Source organism: Podarcis gaigeae (assembly GCF_964106915.1).
Source record: "Podarcis gaigeae genome assembly, chromosome: 2".
Taxonomy (NCBI): Eukaryota; Metazoa; Chordata; class Lepidosauria; order Squamata; family Lacertidae; genus Podarcis; species Podarcis gaigeae.
The window spans coordinates 51,447,740-51,471,713 of record NC_139679.1 but is presented as its reverse complement, the minus strand read 5'-3'; the positions used below and the strand labels follow the sequence as shown (position 1 = coordinate 51,471,713).

The 23,974-nt window shown below is 44.4% G+C and overlaps 1 protein-coding gene across 1 annotated transcript in view; it reads left to right on the top strand.

Moving 5' to 3' along the window:
* The first annotated feature begins 366 nt into the window (after positions 1 to 366).
* Positions 367 to 23,974, top strand: part of PPARGC1B (PPARG coactivator 1 beta) — a 105,916-nt gene continuing 82,308 nt past the window's right edge. Inside the window, exon 1 of the mRNA XM_083718915.1 lies at positions 367 to 677. Coding sequence (XP_083575041.1) covers positions 594 to 677 — 84 coding nt within the window. The 5' untranslated portion in view covers positions 367 to 593. The remainder of the gene's footprint in view (positions 678 to 23,974) is intronic.

The following is a 23,974-nucleotide window of genomic DNA, read 5'->3' as shown; positions in this document are numbered from 1 at the left end:
TAACAGGAGCGAGTTTTCTTTGGTGGTGGGGAGCATGCGCAGAATCCCCCCCCCCCAGCAACAGGTAACCACAAGCTCCGGATCAGGTAGCATGATTCGTGGTTTAAGCCCCGCCACGTCTCCTTTTAGAAGTGAGGGCTGAGGGAAGAAGGATATAGAAATGAAGCCCCCCCCACACCCCCCCCCCGCCACCGACCAAAATGTAAACGGAAAGGCCTTCGCTGCTTAATGCTTAATACAGGTCACGGGGGGCGAAGAGCCTTTTAAGCGAGCTCAACGCACCGCCTCAGTTGCGCGCGCGTCTCTGGGCCCGGAAAGCGCGGGCCGCGCGAACCCTTCCTCCCCCTCGGCGTCTCTCCCAGAACGAAGCCCGCCAAAGCGGCGGCGGCGGCAGCGGCCGCTCCCCTCCTCTTCCTGCGCCGCGCCTCCGCCGAAGCCCAACCCAGGCGAGCCTCCCACTGCCGGGGCTCCTCCCAGTCCCAACCGGCGGGCTCCAGGCCCCGCCCCGCCGCCCGGCTCGGCTGGCTCCTGACTGCTGCTCGTGGTGGCTGTTGCCGCATGCTGTTTCGTGCCGTTGCCGGAGGAGCTGGAAGATGGCGGAGCCGGGGCCGGACTGCAGCGCGCTTCTGGACGAAGAGCTCTCCTCCTTCGTCTTCAACTATCTCACCGACAGCCAGGTACGGGCTCCGGGCGCTGCAGCCCAGCCTCCTCCAGGTGCACGCCCGGCCGGCCGGCACCTCTGGTTCTCGCAGTCTCCAAACAGGGGCAGCGGGGGCTCCTGTGCACGGCGGGGACGGGGACCGGGGGGCGCTGAGTCTGGAGCGGAGGGAGACTGGGGTCTCGGCGTGCAGGGACCCCAGAGCCACCGTGCACCGGCATCTGTCCCGTCCCCCCCGGAATGCCGTGTAAATGGGACTCAGGTCTGTTATATGTCAAGGAATCGCGGGGGGGGGGGGTATGGATCCCGGATCTGTCATGCACCACGAAATATGGGGGGTGCGGGACCCAGACCCGGAGCTCGGAACGCAAGGATTTCCGTTCTGACATGCACTTGTGTTTGGGGCTCACAAGGACGCCGCATCCACTCTGCATAGAATTTAGGGAAGGAACCGGTGTGTGTGTGTGTTTGCGCGCGCGCTCAGACCCAAGTTGGAAGCCTGGGGCATAAGACCCCACAGAACAGCCGTGCCCAGGAGTGGGGAGGCGGGCGGGAGAAGCGTTATTATAGTCTACTTAGATCTACGAGGCACCTTGCATATTTCAGAGAGCGGGAAGTGCGTATGTGTAAGGACTTTTGATTTCTCTGTAGCGGATCCCTTCCTTGTTCCTCTTCATGCCCCGACAGCGGAAAATGGAAGAGAGCTAGATTCCAGGGCGCGGAGCCTGGATCTGTGCGGCTCTATGAGCCGGGATTCCTCCAGACACCAGACAGAATGGAGGAGCGTGGGGAGGGAGCTTGCATGCTTGTGCAGACGGAGCACAGCCCCGGCTGAGTAGCAAAAGCAGTCGACTGCCCTGGAGGCCGGCGTGTGCTGCTCCTCTCCATGCAGCACTTACAGAGGATCCGACGGAAGGAAGACGTAGTGTGTTCCTACGGCGAAGCTTCGGTTGCGGGTAGCCCACCCCAACCCCCGCATATTGCTGGGGAACGAACAGAAGAAACTCGAGTAGCCCGAACACTTTTCAGCACCACTCGCACGTGGACTAGTGGGTCACGCTGCTCTGCCGCTGCCCCAGATAACAAGCGAGCTGCCTTGCTTTTGCAGCGTCTCCCGGTTGGAGCTGCAGAGCCTCCCTCCCCTCTCCGCAAAATAAAAATAAAGAATCTGCCTACAATTCTCTCTTCGGGGTTATCTTTTTCTCCTGGATGTTGTCAGGATGAGAGAGGTTGGGGTGCAATGGACGGGACAGTAAATAGAGCCGTTATTCTTTCCTGTGTGTATTTAATTCACACACCCCTCTTCCTCCAGGCATGTTCTCTGGAAGCGCGGCTGTTGCTTTCCTCCCCTTTCTACAATGTATGAAGGCAGGAATGGCAGCAGTTCAGCTTGACTGTGGGGCAGCTGGAATAAATGGGTGCTGGATTCCCCCCACCCCCACTCGTCGCGGTGTCCTAGAGATTTGCTGGTGGGAGCTCTAATTTCTTGGTTGTGCGCGTGAGTCATGCGGGCTGCTCGCTATATACCTGCAGCTTTGGAGAGGGGGCAAGAGAAGAAGCGCGCGCGCGCGCTGGAATGGAGGGGGGGGGTCTGAGTTGCTACAAATAAGCAACTTTGCAGATCTCTCTCTCTTTGGACTGGGCTACATGTTAAAATCAGATTAAGGGTTTCTTGGCAGCCGTCGGCTGATCACGAGCGGGTGCCTGCTGGAAAGGCAGCCGGCTGCATTCTTTTCCATGGGGAGGAGTGAGTGGGGGACTGTGGAGGCGATATGCTGCGAGACCATCATGCATCTCTCAACCCAGGAGCCTGTTGCAATCGCAAAGAGTTTTCCATGGTTACGATTCCAGTACCTCCCGTTGCCCTCCCGTTTTTCGTTTTGCTCTTTCCTCATAAACAGAGATTACTAAACGGCTTTGATTTGGGACATGGCACATTCCTCCCCCACTCCCTTGAGTTTATTCATTTACTTGCTTCTAGGAGAACAGAGCGAAGTCTGCTGTGTTTGGGCTCCAAACAAGCAGCGGTGCCCTGCTCTCGATCATCCTGATTTGTCCCTAGCGTCTTGTGTGTTTATGTGCCAGACAGAACTAGGCTGGACCTGCTCCAGCCCAGACTCGTGTAGTCTGAGCACCTCCGTTCCAGAGCCAGTGCTAGAGCTTACCGGTTTGTCATGGGACATGTTGGCAAGGGGAATTTTTCAGAGAATCAAGTAGGAGATGCTGACAGCTTGTTGAAAGAACTAAGGGCAGGGTATGTCTGCTCCACCACAACCGTGCAAAAAATTATTTATGGGATGTTGGGGGGGGGTGTGGATTAGGAAACTCTGCTGGATGAATAAAAACACTTGTTTGCTTTTGAGAGGAGTGGGGAAGAAACCTTTGGGATAAAAGTATTATGGGGAGTGTATCAAATATTCTGGTTGCCTTTCTATATATTTCTCCATATTGAAAAAGCAGAAACTAAAGTATTGCCTACTTTGTGGGGGTCAGGAGAAGTGAGACATCTTGCCTCATAAAAAATATTTGCAAATGTAATTGGAGGGAGGCATGCCCTTGTGTATTGGGCATGAATAGACACGCGAGTGAAAATGTCCAGAAATATCTTCACCAACTCTGTTGTGTGAGCAGCTATCCATATATAGGCAGCATTGTTGCTAATATATGATATAGAAATTGATTACATTCATAATACTTGTGGTGGGCTGATCTTTGCTTGCTGCTGTTAGTCCCACTGTATTGGTTGGAAGTGCATTAATCTTTAGATTACACTTTCTCCTCTGCATGTGTGTGAGGGTTAAAGTCTGGAGTAAATCAGAGTGGCATGTGATTGCCCTGAAAAGGAAAAAGTTGTAAGTGTGCTTTGTACTTCTACCTTAACCTCTGATGAAACAGCAGTGAAGGCTCCAGCCTTGGCTTCTGTCACATGCTTCTTTTGTAACTATAAGCGGGAGGTGGTTCCTAGGCTTGCCTCTGACGTCTCTCCCCATTACTACTCTACAGTACTAGCCTCTTCTTACAGCTGGGCTGCTGAGTTCTCAATGAAATCTGAAAGCTGATTCTGCAAAGCCCCCTATGTTCCAGCACAGGATCAGATTATTCTTAAGAGGCTAAAATGTCAGGAGGCTATGGGATAATGAATATTATCCATTTCTTTCAGAGACCCTGAAGGATTTCAGCTTTTGCCATCATATATTATGGAGAACCCCCTTCCCCCTTCCTCTCTTTGCAGCAGCATTGCAGAAATTCGTGTCATGATGCTATGAATTTCATAGTACAGGTGAACCAGAGCCCGGTCCAAGCACAAGTAAAGGCATCTTGAGAAAAAGGTGCAATGAAATGTTAACCTGATTTGCCTTGGTTTTATATTCACATTGATAGCTGTTATGTATTGAGGGAAAGGATGTTTCACAAAATGACTGCATTGCAACAGATAGAGATTAAAGGCCTTTTCTTCTGCAGTCTGATTTTTCATCAAAATGGAGTTATTGTGCAGCAGTATGAAATGTATGATTTATGTGCAAGGCAGCATGATGCATTCTGAGCTACTCATTTCAAGTTTGTGGCCATTGTTGTTAATTCACCAGGCATTGGAAGGTATCAGGAATTACTAGCATATACTTTTCTGCCTCTGTAGAAGATCAAGAAAGCAGTTCGACTTTTCTGTTTTTCATTTGTTGAAGGAAAAATAACCATCATGATAACACAGGCTGCTGGCTTCAAACTTCCCGGGGCAATATTTCCTCTTGATTTTCTCAGCATCTTGTTAACAGCTCAATTAATTAATGGTTGGAGATGCAAACAATTATTGACCAAAACAAAACGGTTTGTCTTCTTTCAGACACATGCATACTTCTATCTAATCCATAGATCTGCATAATGATCCTTTTGGCTGACAAGAGCTATTGCTTCGAATGCCCGTTTCTCTACCCGTTAAATAGAGCAAAAGCATGGGTATTGTTTTCCTTGACAGTGCAAGGGAGATGTTTCTTCGGAGAACAACATGCAAGTGTCCTTTGAGTACCTGGCCAGTACACTCTGTTTGAAGAGGTGAACTCTATATTTTGCCCTGCTGTGCTTCCACTGTCTTGTGAACCTCAGTGGTGTAATGGAGAGAAGAGGAGTGGTAGGATAGTTCTCACCTGATTCAGGTTTTACAGTCTTGAATGGGCATTTGGTGAAGCCATCATACCACCTCCTCAGGGGTGCACAAACGCTGCACAGACTTGTTCACACCAACATTTGTGACCAACATACATGACCCTGGTCATTTGTGGGTGATGATGGTAGCCTTGTTTGTTTTTGTTGTTTGCATGTTTATTTCACATGGAAATGATAAGCTTCTTTTTTATTAGCACTGCTTTATTTGCTTTGGCAAGTGTCATCAGTGGATTGAAACAGAAAGATGAATTATATAGTCAGAAGAATTGTGCATTTAGAGTCCTTTCTAGACTGTAGCACTTTAAATTGCAGGCAGTGAGTCGCATATTTGAATATCCCTCATTCCAAAAATGCTCTGCCTGCAAAAAAAAAGAAGCAAAAAGCTGGCATGTCAATGTTTTCTCATAGCCTTCTCCCTGACAAACTAACTTTGGACAAAGTGGGGAACTTTCCATCCTCACCTGCATTCTGAAATGGTATAATGAACCACATGAGCCTTTTGAGTGGCCTAAGGAAACAATTCTACACAGATTTACATAGAAGTGTATTCTTGTGCAATCAAAGGGATTTGTTTCCAATTGTATGTGTGTGGGCTTTGAGTGTATGGCAGAAATCATGTTGATATGGGAAGGCAAGAGGTTAGGATACATAAGCTCTGGAAATAATGTGGTTTTTGTGGCATTATATTGTAAGTGAAACTTGATCTAAATTGCTTTTCCAGTGTAGATCCCACTCAAAGAGGTGTGAATTTAGTGCCAGACAGCTGTGTAGACTGGACTCCCGGCTTATTCACTGTGTAGGCAGCAGCCAGGAGTAGTTTTTCACCATAGACACAGCCATTCCAGACCTTTCTGAACCATGATTCCCCAGAGGAATAATACTGGGTAGTTTTCATGGAGTTTTTGCTCCTAGACCTTTCTGCTGAGAGAAAAGCACCAAATATGGCACATAGTCCAGATAGCTTTTGGCTAAGAGCTGATTGACACAGATGACATATTTATAGTCTGGAGTATGCAACTACAGTGACTGACAGTTTCATAGACTCATAGATCCAGAAGCACATCGTATGTAACTTCTTGAAATCTGGACAGTGATGCACGCAGTTGTACTTGACTGCCTGCATTAGTGTCTATCAACTGGCAACTATTCTCTAGGGAGTCACAGACACATTGACTTAGAAACCAATACATGGGGCTGCATAGGGGGAAAGCGAAGCACATGGCACATTCACATAAGGTGGCTGGCCACAGACAACAGCTCTGGAGTGGGGAAAATCCACCTGCATGTTTTTGATACTGTGGCCTTAATCCACACAGTTGCAACTCTCCTATAGCACTTAAATTCCTTGCGTTTGCCTGGCAAAATAGGGTGGTTTTTCTGGCAGTTGTGGGTGTGCGGAGAAGCATTCTAAGCTACTCGAAATGTCAGCCAGCCAGCCAGTTCCAGAGTTGGCTCATGGCACTGCTGTTTGTGGCAGACATTCATGGCAATGAATGGCTTTCCCCTTATTCAGGGGAAACTGGGTTCTCTACGAAATATATGACACCTGCTTGAAGGGACTGTTGGGGGTATGGTGTAGTGCTGCTAACGCTGACGAGGATCCATTAGTTCTTCTGCAGTTTTATAAGCAGGTGATTCTGAGTACAGTATTTTCCATTGCCAAAACATGCCACTTCCAAGATTGTATTGAGCCAATCCCATCTTAATATTTTTGTACAGATAGTTGATTTTCAGCTGTCATCTCATGAACTCATACATGTGGACTACAAATGTCAGAGCAGGTCATCAGAGATGAAAGGGGCCTTGAATATTTGGCCCAGGAGTGAATAAAATTGATCATGAACATTGCCTTACTCAAGGTCTAAAGTTTCTTTCAATTCACCTTCATATTGCCACAAGAGTAGGGCCTGGATGTGCTTATTCATGTGTTGCACAGCTGTCTACCCTTTCATAGGTCCCTTTATTTCATGATTTAGTGTATTTCTAAACATAGACCAGTTTTTTCCATATGCTGCAGATGATGGAGGAATAGGTAAGAAGCAAGAGGATTTGGAGGCTGTGTTGTGCAAAGGCCTTGATACTGTGTTGCAGAATCATGATATATTTGGCAGAATCCCAGACTACATTTTAATGAATGCTCTGTAAATTTAAGATAGGAATGCTTGTATTTCTCTTAAGTAGGGCCTCCAGATCTATTTGACCTTTGGATGCTATCAGACTGTGAACTCTCTCCAGTCATCATGACCAGTGTTGATGGGTGTTGTAGCTCTGGGACATCTGGAGGGTCACAGAGTAGCTACCCCAGCTCCAAAGCCAGTTGCAGATCTTCACTATTTTAGTGAAAGTCTACTACTTTCCACGTACTGGGTTGGGAAGCTGAAGGAGCTGAGCATGCTCTCAAAACTGCTGTACCAAGCTATTGTTAAAAGATGCATGAAGTAAGAGGTGGTGTGTAGTAGGAGGATTTGTCAGCTCCCTGTGTATTATATTGGGAAGAGGTAAAGCACTGACAATGTTGAAATGATATCTCTCCTACATTCCTGTTGAGACTGGATAGTGCTATGTGTTTTTATTTTGGTGCTCAGGGGAGCAATAAAAGATGGCTTAACGTAAAATATGAGCCTCTAGCCTTGGCAGTAAGATGAGTGGAGGGCCATTTTCTTTTAATTAAGATATTTTTTCCATTTCCTCCCTATCCCCCCACCCACCATGTTGCCTCTGAAAATTATGAATGTGCTGCCTGCAGTTCAGCCAATGAGCAGCCTGGGAAAGGAGACTTTCTTGCAAGTAAACCCCCTAGGTTAGACAATTCAGATCCTCTTTCAGATTGTGTGTGTGAGAGAGATGTTATACTGCTACTGCTACTTCACCCTTTTATGTTGTAAAGCTTCGTTCCTAAGCCTGTTCACTAAAAAGCAAATCCCATTGAAATCAGTTGGACCTATGTCTGAGTAAACATAGTCAGGAACAGAGTACAAGAGTTCAGAATTGTAGTAATGGACTGAGGATCCATTGGGAAACTGCCATTAATAGCAAAATGAAAGAATTACGCTAGGAGTGGATTATGTTGCATGGAGTAAAATTGTATTTACTTCAGGTAAATACAATTGTACCTTGGTTCTCAAACTTAATCTGTTCTGGAAGTCCATTCCAAAACCAAAACGTTCCAAAACCAAGGTGTGCTTCCCCATAGAAAATAATGCAAAACGGATTAATCCGTTCCAGACTTTTAAAAACAACCCCTAAAATAGCAATTTAACATGAATTTTACTATCTAACGAGGCCATTGAGCTGTAAAACGAAAGCAATAATCAATGTACTGTACTATAAAATAAATAAGACAGTATTGTAGATGATGACAATTTAAATTAATTTTTTTCTTACCTGCACTGATGATAGTCATTGTTTGGATGGGAGGCTTTTATCCATTTCTGCAGTCACACAATCAATCAATCAATCAATCAATCAGTAGCTTAACTGGGTTCCACACAGTCATAAAAACAAATTAACTGAAAAAGCCTCAAAAGCACAAAAGAAATAGCAAAAACAAAAGCACCAAACTTAATCCATTCTGGAAGTCTGTTTGACTTTCAAAATGTTCGAAAAGCAAGGTGCAGCTTCTGATTGGTGTAGACGCCCCGGAAACAATAGCCAACAGCCTCATTGGATGTTCAGCTTCCGAAAAACGTTTGAAAACCGGAACACATACTTCCAGGTTATCGGTGTTTGGGAACCAAGGCATTTGAGAACCAAGGTACCACTGTATGCACAAGTTTAAGCTAGGCAGGCTCTCAAGGTGGCCTTGTGTCTCTGCCACCAAGGGCACCCTTTTTACTTGCCAACCGTCAAAGGTGTTTCTTATCAGGTACCCTTTTGAAGTCTCTGGGACTATATGCAAGTATGTGAGAGAGTGTGCTATTGTTGACCAAAAAATATACTTGCCAGGGAGAAGTAACCACTACTGAACTCATGTTGCTTCCTTCTGGGTAAACATGCCAGAGGGGATTGGGCTGTAAAGCCCTGAAGGGCACCTTCAAATATTTTGCTGATATGTACGGAGCCTCCAGGAAATGCCTGGTTGCCATTACTGTCTCTATGTGATTAAGAAAGGATTGTAACTTTTTGTATAACAGCTCCCCTTCTGTCTAGTGAATCCCTTTGCACTGGAGTAACGATGGTGTGTGAGAATTCATTTCTTGTTTTCTCCTTTTTTGAAATATTTTTCTTGTTGTTTTTTTAAATAGGATAAATAAATACATAAGCAGAGGAAGTTATTTGTTCAATAAAATATGATGATACAATTGTATCACACCATTATCCTTCCCTCACTCAGCAAGCAAACATTCTAATTAATTCAAGTGGGCTCCCACAGATAAAATGAGGCATCCAATGCATTTCATCAAATTGTTTCTTTTCAGTGACCATCATCTAGCTTTCAGTGCCCAGGCCAAGAGGAAAGCCAAACAAACACATGACCAAAAAAACAATTGGAGATGTTCTTGTAACTATATATATATATTAAAAAAAAAAACTGGAAGTGAATTTTCTAAATATTTTCCCCTGTTAACTCAAGTAACATAACTCAAGTAAATGGTTAAAAATACCTGGACCCCCAACATCCTAATAACAACAACTAGATAGACTGCCCTCCCGCCTCCACAATTCTACCCTTGTAACTTGCTTCTGCCACATACCACCATTGCTCCAGCAAGAGGACTTAGAACTAATACCTGAGAACTAATACCATTTTGACTGTACAGTAAGTGGCCTAGATACACTTTAAAAATATATAGGGGAAAATTATAGGTATGCATGAAGTCTTAAAATTAGCCCCAAAATCTTATCAGAGCAGTGTGGGTGGAGAAGGTGAAGGGTCATTCTTTCCTTGTCCTATGGTATCTAGCAGTGCCTCATTTCAGCAAGTGGATTGCCTCCATGTGCATCATATAAGCATCCAGGTGAGGTTGTCTTAACTTCTAATCCAGCCCAACTAGAATGGCGTGAAAGCCATAAACAATGGAGCAACAGTTAGACATGTAGTAACATAGCAGGATATAAGGGAAAGAGCTGCTGTAAGCTACCACAGAGGATAAAACTCCCTTCTGAGAGACAGACAGAGACCAGCTGGTTGCATCAAACAGTAGATGATACTGGACTAGATGGACCACTGGAACTAACAATATACGAAAGTTTCATATATTCTTGATTATGCTTTTAAATGTGGAGTTAAATGTGGTTAACACCAGAAATTCCATGGGAGAATAAAATAGCTCCATGAATTGGCCTTCAGCTGGGTCCCTTTCTGTTGATCAAGAGAGATTTCAGCTGCAACTAGGCTAAATTTCAAATTTTATCTTTTTCTGGGTGGCAGCTGTTGATTCTCTGGAATTCAAGCTATTCACAGTGAAAGGGAAAGGGAAATAGAACCTCCAGCCACCCTGGAAACTTACTAGGTGAATGTACTCTAGGCATGAGGACAGATTCCTTTTGGTTAATCATTGTGGTCTTGATTAGCTGACTTGCCAAGGGCAAATGATCACTTCTATAGGAAGGCTGAAGTCACCTGCCTAGGCAAAAGTCACTTACAGTGCCCTTTCATGGCTCCTATTCATTTCAGTGGGGCTTGTGCAGGAGAACTGTCTGGTGGATTATGCCCTAGGAGAACAACTGTGGAAGGTCTTTCCATGAACTGGTTGGAATGTGTCGCCTTTTATTTATGCACAGCTTAATCCTGTGCTGCCAATCTCAGTACACCACCACCAGCATTTACAAAAGAAAGAAAGAAATTAATTTAAGATATTAATAGTCAGATAACAAAGTGCCAGATTAACTATCCTGGTCCTCAAAGGCTTTTGCACGGCACTGCCATTTTTCACTGACCACAGTTATTGCAAGGAGGTGGAGATGATCGGTAGGTTATTTTGTGTGAAATCATTTGCAGCTTCCCTGTCAAACTCAGCACATGGGAATTGCTCTGTGAAGTAACAGAGACCCCAGGGGTAGTGTTGCAGGGTGTTCCCAACTGCCTGCACTTGACAGAAAATGAGCCACCACAGACTCTGCCAACTATGGCTTCAGACAACAGATTCAAATCCCAAAGAATGGACTGCAGGGTTTCTTGTCTAATGGAGTGGTTGGTGAAACCACTCCTAGCTTTTGACTCTAAATGATATCCTGGGCACAGTGATAAGCTCTGAAGCATCTCAAGTCCGTAAATGTAAATGATTAATGGAGACTGAAATCCATCAATGAATGCATACTTCTTTCCTGTCTCCCCCCCTGCTGCCACTGCCCCAACCACAGGGACATGCTGGATATTTTAAGAAACACAAAGCTGATTGGCAGTTGCCCCCTAGCTTATTTGTTTTAAAACATTCCAGTGATGGAGATTCCTTTTCTCCTCAGCAGAATTGGTGCCAACACACATTCAACTGCTGTGACATCTATACAAGTAGGCTGAGATTCGGTGTCAGAATCAGAAAATGAACTTTGTATTTTCTTATACAGTAGATAAGTTTCTGAGTGTTTGCAGGTGGGCAGAAGTTAGATCACTGGGAGACTTGCAGCAGAACGACAAGAGTTTCCAACATAGTAGCAACTACAACATGACTTTCCCTTGCTGAAATGGAGAAAACTAACTGTGGGGTGAGGGTGGGGGACATGTATGTGGAAGGGCTGTGTGCCTAGTCAGTTCTGGCACTGAAAACCGATTCCTGGACTCTGAATGTTCTTAGAGGCACCCTCTTCTTTATTTCTAATTATATGTCTTTTGCATGTGACTCTGGATCTACTAAAAACAAAATAGATCTAACAGTCATGAAGTCAGCCTACCCTTATTCTAAGCTATCTCTTACTTTCAGTCAGCAGTAAACAATCTGGCCTGTCAGGTGAATGATGTAGTGCCTGTTACAGGTATCTGTATTGATCCTCAAAAAAGCAACATCCGCAAGAACATTAATGCCACGTCCAAGTCAATACAAGACTATCAGGTTTCAGAAAGCTAACATACAGGTGTGTCTGGAACTGCAAGAAAACCACTTATTTTTCAACTTCACTCCCCTTTCCCCTCCCAAAGTGTGGCTTAGAGATGGGATGATCGCTGGCTGGAGAATCCATTTCTGAAGTGGGTTTAGCAAAGAAGAAGCTGGTGAAACAAGAGTGTGAATGAGGGTTTTTGGCTAACATCCAAGCTAGCTTGGATGGACTTTGTCCCATTTCAGAATCTGAATAAATCAGCAACCACCAAGGTAGAAGTGGATGGTTGACTGTGAGTTGATTGGATTTCTTCTCTGCTAGCAGTTCTTGTGGTATAAATGCTAGGAAGTGGCACCACTTATCTAAGTTAGTGATAACACGCAGGAGACATTAGTGTTGATTCACCTGCGCCCCACCCCTTTTGTAAACCTTAGCAGTATATTGATTTCATTATGTGCTGTATTTATATTTCATTTAATGTTGGAGCATATGATGGAATGATGGTGGGACAGGTATGCACATTGAAAGCTAGCCAACTGCTCATCTATAAGGATGTAAAAAAAAGCCCTGCTGGATAAGACTAAAGGCCTATCTAGTCTAGCATCCTGCTTCCCTAGTGGTCAACCTTTGAAAAGCCCACAAGCAAGGCATGAGTGCAAAAGCCTTCTCTCCATGTAGCTCCCCAATAATTTGGGTATTCAGAGATATGGTGCTTCTGTTCCATCTGTTCCATCATGACTAGTCCCCATTAGAAACCTCACCCTCTATGAATTTCTAATCCCCCTTTAAAAAGCCATCTAAGTAGGTGGCAATCACCACATATTGGAGAAGTGAATTCTGTTGTTTATCTGTTATGAACGGTTTGTTTGCAGTGGAGTCTTTCCTAGTGGCAGAACATGGTTTAAATTATTATGGGTGGTTGAGACAACAGCCCCACTATCACCACCACCATCAGTGCATTAGAACAGAGGATAAGACTGTTTTATTTATAAGGAAAACTGTTTCCATGCTTGTAGAAGAATAGGAATGCCCTGAAGCAATTTGATTATCACCCGGAAAGGTCTAAAAGGAATCTTATCAAACATTCTGACCGATTCCTTGTGGTTTAGCTTTCTCCTCTGTCTGCATGTATAACAATAAATTATTCATTACTGTTTCCCTTCCCCTTCAGTCCATTCCTCGTTCAGGTATGTTTGGAGACTTGAACTGAAAGCATCTTCATCTGTTCATTGCTCCTGCTTCCGGGACAAGGTTTTAGAGATGTTGGCGTCTCTCTTCCCAATAGCTGCTATGGATATACTTATTTCACTAGTGATATCATGTTTGAATTTAGTGTTGCCAGAGGGCTCTGCAATACCACAAATTGGTGTGTGTGCCTGAGAGGATCTGTTTACTCACATAGCAAGAGGCAGGGGCACACGGCATATGCTGACTAGTAAGCTAACTGCAGCTTCAGGTACACAGTCGTTAACTCTCAATCTGATTATGGCATTTGTACCTGGATTCAGCTATTGTAGCTCCATCAGTGTTATGTTGCAGTATATTGGCTATTTGTTGGACACACACACACACACACAGAGAGAGAGAGAGAGAGAGAGAGAGAGAGAGAGAGAGAGAGAGAGAGACTGCTCACCAAACCGAGGCACTGGATTCAAGACCATTAGACTTGGAGGAGAACTGGATTAGATTTCCACCTCCATTATTAACTTGGTGTGCCACCAAAGGGCAAGCTGACTGCAATATTATTAATTTATCTAGGTAGCATGTAGTTACCCTATATTTGCAGCACAGGTTCACAGTATATGGGTTGATGTCAGTGATATTTGTATTCTCTCACTTGGAGGTCCATTAGGTGACCCCTGAATCAAGTATAGCCAGCCTTCTCCCTATGCCACAGATCTTCATAGTCTTTGCACTAGTCCCTTCAAACCATCTTTTTTTCTTTTCTTTTTATGGTCTGGATTTCTCTAGGACACATCTTTCAGTTGTTTTGGCTTTCAATCCAAAACTCTTCATCAATCAGCCCTTAAAAGCAAAGTTGCCATCTGGCTTTTATATTATACCACACCTAATTTGAACAATGCTCATTTTGGTTTTTGACCCTTAAAGGCACATATTATATTAAAAAAACAAACACCTTTGCAGGATTTTGTTGGCATATCTCCTTTTGTCATCCAAGTGTCTCAGGCACTTTGGTTTACCAGAGTGCACTACGATCCACCTTCACTTTAGAATCCCTGGCCTTGATTTACCTGGAATTGTTCTCTTTATTCTTTTTACCCTACACTGTTTAGCATTCAGAGATAGGACTGAAAGGAATATGATAATGAAACAAACTGTTAGAAAGGTGAAATGCAGTTCTGTGCAGCCCCCATCCTCCCAGAAAATCTACATGTATTTGGAGTCCCATAAGCAGCAGTTGCTTTTGTGAACATAAAATAATCATGTTAAATAATACACATTGCACAACTCTGCCATGTGATTAAAAGCATCCTGCCTTCTTGTGAGCAGGTTCTGTATTCAGTCAGGGTTGCAAAGGGAAGAGTAGTGGTGACACCTCAGAATTATGAATTCCAGGGTACACAGCAGGTGTGACATTTGGGGATGGGAGGAAAACAAGGCAAGGCGAGTGCCCTTCACTGCCCTGATATTTGGTACACCGAGTACATTAAGAATACATCCAGCTCATTTAATGGAGGGGAGGGAAGGAAATCTGCAGTTTGCCCTTTAAAAGCCTGCAATAGAAAGGCAAGCCAATGGGCGCTATTTCCATTAGTTAGGGATGGCTTCCCAAGGCTGCTTGTGGCCGTTACGTCCTTCAGCTGTTTGGCTGAATAGTTTAGTGGTAGCAGCAACTGAAAAAGGCCCTCAAAATGCCAGGGAAGGCATACCTGTGAGTGAATGGAGAGTTCCTCTGCAGGTTGGTTGTGACACTGATTCTCGTGTTATTTGTACCCAGCAGCATCACATACCAGTACTGTTGAACTACATTGATGTGTTTGCAAAGCATGCAGCTAATTTCATGCAAATATGTATGCACTCAAAGTCTGCAACAGGGCAGTATAAGCCCGCATCCAGATTAAGAAGGTATGTGTGGAGGGGCTTCTCCATCAGTAACTGAAGCGCGTATGTTGACACTTGAAGCAGGAAGTGCATAACTCATGAAATGGGGAAAGATTCCTGAGTGATAATCATTAAAGTATTTGAAAACGCTTGTGTGGTTTCAGCTGTAGTCTTTCTCTTAGATAGCATTTCTGTTTGAAGAAATGGCATTTACCCAGTATCCAGAAGTGCCATATTTGTTGCTGGAAAAATGCAGTCGTTCCCACCCCAGCCCCCATTCCTTCCTTAGTGAGCACATTGATTGTCATACAGATCATTGAGTGAAATATATGTTTGCAGGAGGGAAACAAGAACCTACCTGTGCAGTACCCAGCGTTTTGCTCTTCTGCCCCCCTCCCGATCTACATATAAGGTAGTAAAGCAGATGAGGAGGGAGGGAGGAGTGTCCCCTCCTGTGATTCAGTTTATTCCCTTTGTTCCCTTGGGGCTAGCAGCAATTATTATTTTTTGGCAAAATACCTGTTATTCAACGTTCATGATGCATGTGGCATTTTTCTCATTTTTGTAATCTGTTGTGTTGATGACGACAACACGCTGTATGACTTTATTTTATTGTGTGGCAGATTTGGCCTTATGGGGTGTTCCTGTGCAATTTATTCCTGCAGTAGTTGAAGTAGGCACCAGATCTCTATGATAAGACAACCCACTGCACCAGGGTGAAACTCACTCTGACTTGCCCCATGTGCTCTCAGTTTTTGTCCAGAACCTGCTAACTAGCAATTCATTCTCTCTCTCTCTCTCTCTCTCTCTCTCTCTCTCTCTCTCTCAACACACACACACACACACACACAAGAGAGAGAGAGAGAGAGAGAGAGAGAGAGAGAGAGAGAGAGACCCCCTCTTTTGTGGTTCAGATACTCTGGCTGAGGCTTTCCTGATTTAGACTCTGTTATTCAGCCAAGCTGCTTGAAGTGCGAGCTGATCGGTCTTGTGATTTGGTCTCTGGCTGACTGGAACGTGCACAGGATAAGGTTTGCTCTATATTTTCCACAGGGATGCAGAGGATCCCTTGGTTACTTGACTGTTTAGCTCTGTGGTTTTCCCGTTGTTGCCTTTTAAAGGCATCAGTCTGTTAATAAAGGAAAATATGCTCAGAGTTTTGATTCTGCATGTTCTGTTGGCCCCTTGTGGAGCGCGCTCTCTCTCTCTCTCTCTCTCTCTCTCTCTCTCTCACACACACACACACACACACACACACACTACCTCCTTCTTTCTCCCCCCCCCCCAATAAAGTATTGCTACATCAGACGTATGAAGTTCTGCCTTTATGTTAAGATTTATCAGTTGCTAGTTCTCCCGTTTATTCATACCCAGCAGCATCACATACCAGTACTATTGAACTACATCAATGTGTTTACGAAGTATGCAGCTGATTTCATGCAAATATGTACACACTCAAAGCCAATGAATGCTCAGAACTATCAGGAGAGTTAACCTATGGGAAAGCAGGCTGTACTTCTTTCTTTTGCTTGCTTGCATACTTGCTTTTTTGTGAGTGACATTTGTATTAGCTTTCCCCCAGGCTCTTCTCCTTACCCCCAGTAGTCCTGCACTGAGGAACAGACTGCCACAACTTTATTACCCTTATGATTCCAGAGCTTGAAAGTAAAATTGCTGTGGTACAAGCACTCTGTCCACCCGCAAATGAGGTTATGTCCCCTTTTTCTTGTGAGCACATGTGAACAATCTGAAGTATTCCATATTTTAGAAAACATGAAGTTACAGGTTCTACTTTGTCCCAGACTTACCCGTTTTTAATGCCAGGAACCAGGCTTGCAACATGAAGGGGAAAAAGATGGAAGTACCCCCGCCCTGGACAGGTACAGAGTGTATTCCCCTCCCCAATGAGTAATTAGAGAGTATCTTCACCTAGCAGGAATTAAGGGGAAAGATTACCAGGCAAGAGGGTGGTATGTCTAGACAGACTTCAGTCCTGGCATCAAGATCCCAGGGTTGTAAAAAAACAAAAAACTCTGGGAATCATGAAATCTTAGATTCTGCTTTCCTATCTTTTTCTTTCTCCCTTTAGCACCTGGTGTTGACTGTGACAGATAAATGCTGGGAATGTACCACTTTTTTCTTATAGCCACCTGGTCTCTGTCTGGTCATGGAGGCCGAGAAAGTAAGCCTCTGCAGCATTATTCCATGCCATCAGAACCCATCATGCGTACAATGCAATAAATAGGGCCATAAGCCTTTTACGAAGTCTATTTCCACTCTTGGATCCGGGATTTAATGCATGGCTGCTTAGAGAGGCTGAGGATTTCAGAGGTCAGTGGGGCTAATTGCAAGACTGAGAGCTGGTCAGGACAAGCAGGGCTGCAGGTTACCACACATACTAGAGAGGGAAACCAATCAGCAGAAGAACCAATTGAAGTTCATCGTGCAGGGATCTGGCATGACCATACAGAAAACAGGCATAACTATGTTGAATCATTTTGTTGTGCCAGTTGTGCTCTTCAGAGGATTATAAAGAGCATGGGCTTCGGGAGAAAGCCCAAGTGAAATCATGGCTTAGCTGGGTGCAGCAAATTATGTGTTGGTGAGGGACTGTGCCACTTTCTAAAGTTCTGCCTTGTGAGGAGAAAGCAATGCAGTTTGGTGCATGTCCTTCAGCAAGTATGTATGTAAAAGTCTGTTTGATATGGGTTTGTGATTCTATTGATGGGGCCTTCCCATGGACCTTTCTCCTTGGTTGCTTCCAGGTTGCTTTCATCAGGGCTAATTCTGTTGTTTGATTTTTCTGTTTTGTCTGCCAGTAAAAATACACACACAACAATTCCTGATTTAACCCTCATGTTGAGGATTCTGTTATCCTCTCTAAGTCTCCAGATAGGCAGGTGGACATTAGGACTGGCGTATCATCATTATCTGTGTGGTGCCAAAAAACCATCTGGGTGATTTACAGACTGTAAAAAAATACGTGGTCTTCCTTGTCCCGAGGTGCTTGTTCATCTGCCAGAGAAATCACAAATGGAAAGAGCATGTAGAAGAGCAAATGGCTCAGCATCACTCATCCGGCTGGTTCCATGATGTTCATGGCGGTGAATTAAGGTGCAGCTGTGGTGGCCATTTTCCTGAGGACAGGTCTCTGGTTTGTGGGGGAAAGGACTGCATGAAAAATACAAGCGAAACAAACAAAACCCTTGGTCCTGTATGAAACACAGCAGGTGGTTTAATTTCTTTTGGAAAGGAAAAGCGTTTGCTGTCCTGAAGTAATACCTGAGGATTCTGTATCTTTAGGGCAGGGGAGAAGAACCTATGGTGCTCCAGATGTTGTCGGACAACGTCTTGCCACATCTCTGACTATTGGCCATGCTGTCTGGGGCTGTTGAGTCCAACAACATCTGGTGGACCACAGGTTTCTCAGTCTTATTTTAGAGGGAATTTCCTAGAGTGTATGGGCTATAAGAAACACTTTTCACTGTGTATACGCCAGCTGGGGCTGATCTCTGCTGAGACTTAGCTCAGTAGCTGCATTAAAACATTTTGCCTGTTATACACTGACTGATGGTTCCCTGTGCTGTGCTGTGCTGCTTGTGCTTTCCCTCAGGGCACAAAGGTCCTACATCGCCTCAGGGAAGGTAGAGAGGAGGCTGCCCCAACAGTCCTCTCAGGCCCTTGGCTCTTAATTTAGCCCAGTTGAATACTGAGGATGGCATATCTGCAGGTAGAATCTGAGTCCTGACAGGAAAACTAGCAGGGATGAGACTTTCACAGCCCAGCTGAGCTTCAAGTTCCTCCTCCGTGAGGACTTTAAAAAATAATTCTGAACTGTTTCCAGTGCAGGCAGTTTGATCTGAAATAGATTGGTATGTAGATAACTCAATGTAGGCTCAGGTGACTCCCAGGCACCTTCCTTTTCCAATCCCTGCTCCTTTTGCTTACTTTCCTTGACAATCCTCTGTCGTCATCTTGTGAAGAAGTGATGATGTTGTCATGGTAACCAGTATGGCTGCAGTCTCGTGGTGCAGCTCCCATGCAAGACGCACTAGTAATCTAAAAATAATAAGGCCCCTGCTCATTTCTGCGAGAAACTGATCTGGGTTTTGTTTTGAGACAGGAGGAGCAGATGTTTATAAGTTGGGAAATGCCTTTACACCAAAAGAAAAAAGGAAAGGAAGTTCTGTCAGTTCCAATGCTAGGGTTAATAGTTGGCTTTTTGCTCCCAACCTTGTCAGTGCTTTGAGGTGTCAACTTTACCTTGTGACAAAGTGGCAGGGAAAATACACTACTGTTCAGTGACAGTTTAGCAGCATTTCATCTTCTTTGCTGAAGGCATTGCCACCTATACAAGGAAGCCCAAGGAAGCATACCATTCCTCTGGGGACGATTACAGTAGGAACCAGATTGAAAGCTGCTACACTCTACTGCATGGTGGAGTAAATGTAGGAAATACGCAGTTCAGATGTGATGATGCATCAAGTTGCCCTCTGTCGCATAGGGCAACCTGCATAATGCTTGTTTTCTTTGCCACAGTGTCTGCTGCTCTTGTACTGGGAATTTCAATACCCTCTCATAAGATGCAGACAGGTAGTGTAGCAATTTAAACACTGCCCCTCATTTTTATCTTCAGAGTGCCCAGTTTTGTAGTTATGGTGGGGAGTAAATCTCAAGCAACTCTCCTAAAGTCTCTGGAATTTGCAGAAGTGAGGTCTTTCTTGCCTTCCATCCCACTTGCCAGACAATGTTCACTTCAGTGGCTTGCCAACTTCTCCGTTTAAGCGTGGGAAGCAAATGCTTTTAAAGACCTCTTTATCAAAGTGGAAGCAAAATTGTGTTTTCCATGGTGGCTTTCCTGAAAGCAATTAATCACATGACTTTTTTTTATCCTTCTTTCCCCCCTGGGGTGCCATCTTTACCAGACTGCACCAGAGACTTTTATTATTATTTTCCTCTGAACATCTCTGAGGAAAACAGGTTGGCATTTTTAAAACTCTGTGCCAGGAGCAGTCTCTGAACTGGTAGGAAGATGGATCTGCATAACTGAGATAGGATATGAATTTTGGAGCTTTGTGTTAGTGTCTTCGCGAGACTTGAACTTCCCTGACCTTTCAAGTCCTTTAATTTCAGGACACCTGAAAGCAAAACGGTGGACCTTTTGACTTGAGGGCACCTGCAGGTTCAGTCGAAGGAGCAACCCAATTCTGGGATCAATGTGGAGAATCTCAGTGTTTTTTCCCCAAATCATGAACTAACCTCCCTCCATCCTGGTTAATTTTTAGCTTACTGTGACAATTTTTTCTTAAAGAAGGAAAGATAGATTCTGGTGTCTTCTGCATTGTTGTGTACTTTATTGTTTTCAACTGTAATTAAAGAGGCAGTGCAGTCTCATGTTTATAAAACTCTTCTTTTTCTGCAAGCATGCAGTGCAAACACTTCTCATTCCTAAGAATTCTTTGGAATGGTAAGATTTGCAGTAAACTGAGTATACTTGGTTCGCCACTGTGTCTTTTTACCTCTTTGTGGTACATATGAAGACGATTCTTCCACATTCTGGTTTATGCTCATTTGGGGATTACCAACGCAGCTCCAGGAGCCAGTTTAGACAACAGTTTTAGTGCACATCCACCCCCTGCATGAAGCCTGGTAAATTCCTCTTTAATCACTTGGCAGGTTTGTTTGGTTGTCTTTGATTTAGTGTCTAAACTTTAAAAGTGTCGAATGGCACTGCAACATGTTCATAGCAAGGTTACATCGGTGTTACAATCCTCAGCTCAAACACACAAAACCTGAGCTTCTGGTGGCGACTGCTCTCTGCTTTTGGAAGAGGAATAGGCACACAACCTGCCAACTCACAGCTTCTCATCTACTTGTAATTCCACTAACTGGGGTATTTTCTTCAACTCACTTTATGAGAAGTACTAGTTTTCCTGGGATGCCTGTAGAAGTACATTCTGCAGGGCCCCTTTTCCTTCTCTTTCCTGGCTTCAGTAAGTATCAAAGGGCATCCCTTTTTCATCTTCTTCTGTTTACTTTCCTACTTCCATCCTACTCACCTCCACTGGCCTCTGCCTTATTCCGAGTCAGGCCATTGGTGCATCTAGCTCACCACTGCCTACACTGGCTGGTAGCAGCTCTCCAGGATTTGAGAGAAGGGGCCCTCCCAGCTATACCTGGAGATGCTAAGGATTGAGCCAGAAACGTCTTGCAGGCAAAGCAGATGCTCTACTATTGAGGTGCAGCTCTTCTGCTTCTCTTTTTCTCCACCAAGTGTTGATTAATCTTGAGCCTCACTATGCCCAACAGGGTTGGGAAGGCTGTAGCCCTTGGCCTAATTTCATGGGACTGGCAAAGTGGGGCAGATGGGTGGAAACATAGGTAGCAGAGAGAAGGAGAGGGGTGGTGGTGTCCTGCCCATCTCTGACACGTGGCCTTGACAGATTACCTTCCAATGGAATTCAGCACCAGAGAGATAAATGCCCCCCCCCCAACCTGACAAGCAGCATCTGACAAAGCTGTGTTTTCCACACACAGCACAGTCCTAAACCCATTTAGCCAGAAGTGAGTTCTACCAATTTCAGTGAGATTTCTTCCCATGTAAGGATTGCAATGCTGAAAGTATAGGAGTTCTGTCTGGTCATGATGCCACTAGATGTTCCAGAGGAAGAATTTCCCAATTTTGAAACACACAAATGCCTTTGTTATAGTAATATGAGAAAAGCCACCATGCTTTATAGAAAAAGGTTGAGAGGAAAAGTATAACTAAAGGTGTAAATGAATAATTTCCTTAGGGAAGGAAGTGCATGTTATATGTGAGCATGAGATCTGCCACGTGGAAACATTGTACTATGATACATGCAAGCTGAGAATGTAAGCACACCACCTTTACACCTTTAAAACATCAGGCACACCATGTCTCATTTTAGCAAAGCTACCTGCAAAATATGTATGTGGAAGTATTTGTATTTATGCAAAAGTGTATATGTTTGAATTTAAGGGTGTGCTAATGAACATTTTCCCTGTAGAAAGACGTGTGCCCACAGATTTGCATGCAGCAGCGTGTATGCACATTTCTCCATTTCTGTGCGTAGTAACGTTCTTGGACGTTGCCAGTAAGAGTTAGCAGCATGATTTAATGGACAGTTTTGGGAATCAGTTCCAATTCCATCTTCAATCTGACATTGTAATTGGTGCCACCTGCTTTCTTTCTCATTCTCCTTCTATTATTCAGCAGTGCAACAGGGAGGGAAGGACGTGGGTGATTCTCGCAGGTCTATGGAATAAAGCGTGATTGTTGGTGGAACCCCTACGTACAGTCCTGGTGTGAGGTTTAGTGATGAAATGAACATGCTGCATGAAAACAGAGCTAATGGTCTGAAGACAAGTTTGCTCTTCTTAAGCACCCATTGCTATTCCCTTTTGATGAGCATGGTTCAGAGTTGGAGTTGTGTTTGAAGGAAGATGTTCTCCTTAGAACAGGGGTGACAAAGTGGTGCTTTCCAGATGTTGCTGGACTCCCAACTCCCATCACCCCCAGGCATCCTGGCCAAATTCCAGGCATGATGGCAGCTGAAGTTCAACAAAACTGGAGGGTCACGCATCCATGGTCTAGGAGGTGCTGGAAATTTCAGCAGCCAAACATTTCTGGATGTGGGGGTGCTATTAAGAGGCACAGGAACAAGGCTTTGCCTGATGGCATCTGGCCATCATATACCAGGTTTGGTGCAAATGAAATATGCTTCTGCTGGAAATGATTGATGTACAGAACTAAATAGCTCACCAGCACAGTAATCATAACCCTATTTAAATCTGTGGCAAGCTTATGTTGTTATTGGTGGGTAAAGACTGCATGGTCATGCTGCAATCCTGTCTGTACTTACTCAGGAAGCAGTCTCATTCAACTTAGTGGGACTTAATTCTGAGTCACCTTGCACAGGAACAGGCAACATGTCTCATCCCTATTGCATTGTGACAGGACCTGTTGGATATCAATCATTCCTGACATATGCTCCTCCATTCTTTCTGTCATTTAAACTTGCCCTGAGATCTCATAATTTTCCTAGCAACATTTCCACTAGTTAAGATGGTAATATTTTCACACCTTTCAGCCAGGTCCACACAGTGGCATTTTAACCCTTTGTACCCAACCTTTCCATTGGTAGCAGTGGAAGACAGTTATTGTATAGTTTCCTTTACATCTGTTGGTTAAGATGGTGTTTATTGTTTGTTCCACATGCCCCATTTTAGCTCATAGCTCTAACTGATCTTGGATTTGACATCAAATCTAGAACCCTTGTTATCTCCGATGTTGATTTGCCTGACCATTGGCCAGCTGTAGCATAGTGGAAGACAGGATATTAGACTGAGCTAGAGATTATGGGCTTCGTGTTAAATGAAGCATGGCCCTACCTAATTATATGTTGGATGGGATGCCACCTTCTCTGGCTAATAAAAAAGTTGAATGGGTCTCAGGGATTGTTCTTGTTTGGCGCTCGATTGCTATGTTTTTTCCTGACCAGTTGCATGTCATGCAGAAATCCAACTGGTAGTTTCTGCACAACAGTGAGAAAACCTTCACCTGTGTAGCTCCTGCCTGTCATACAGCTGCTAAAAGGCACAGGAAGTATTCTATGGAAAAACTGGCAATTTGAATAGTACCTTGTCATGTATATCGCAGATCTTTAATATACAAGGAGCAGGTGGAATTGCTGAGATTTTAATTTGAGCTTTTGCAACTCACTCATTTGTTGTATTGTAGAAATCTTTTCCAGCGTAACCGTAGGAGATTTATCTTCTGCTTGATGGTAGCAGGGCAGACAGAGCAGGCAGTGAACAAAATGAAGTCTCTCTGGAGCTATGACTTAGTAAAAAGTAGTTCTACCAGTTTCCTCTCCTTTCCCATTTCCTTCTCACTGGAAATGTTTGGAAGTTTGGGTGTGTATATATGAATGAGTGAGGGCGGGCAGGGACAAGGTCAGACAGGCACTGAACAAGCTAATCACGTGAGGCCATTTGCTGCCGTGTTACAACCTAGTAAAATATTACCACTGTGCATAACAATGCAAAACTCCTGAACTTTCACCTCGAACCTGCTGCTCTTAGCTCTGTAGAATC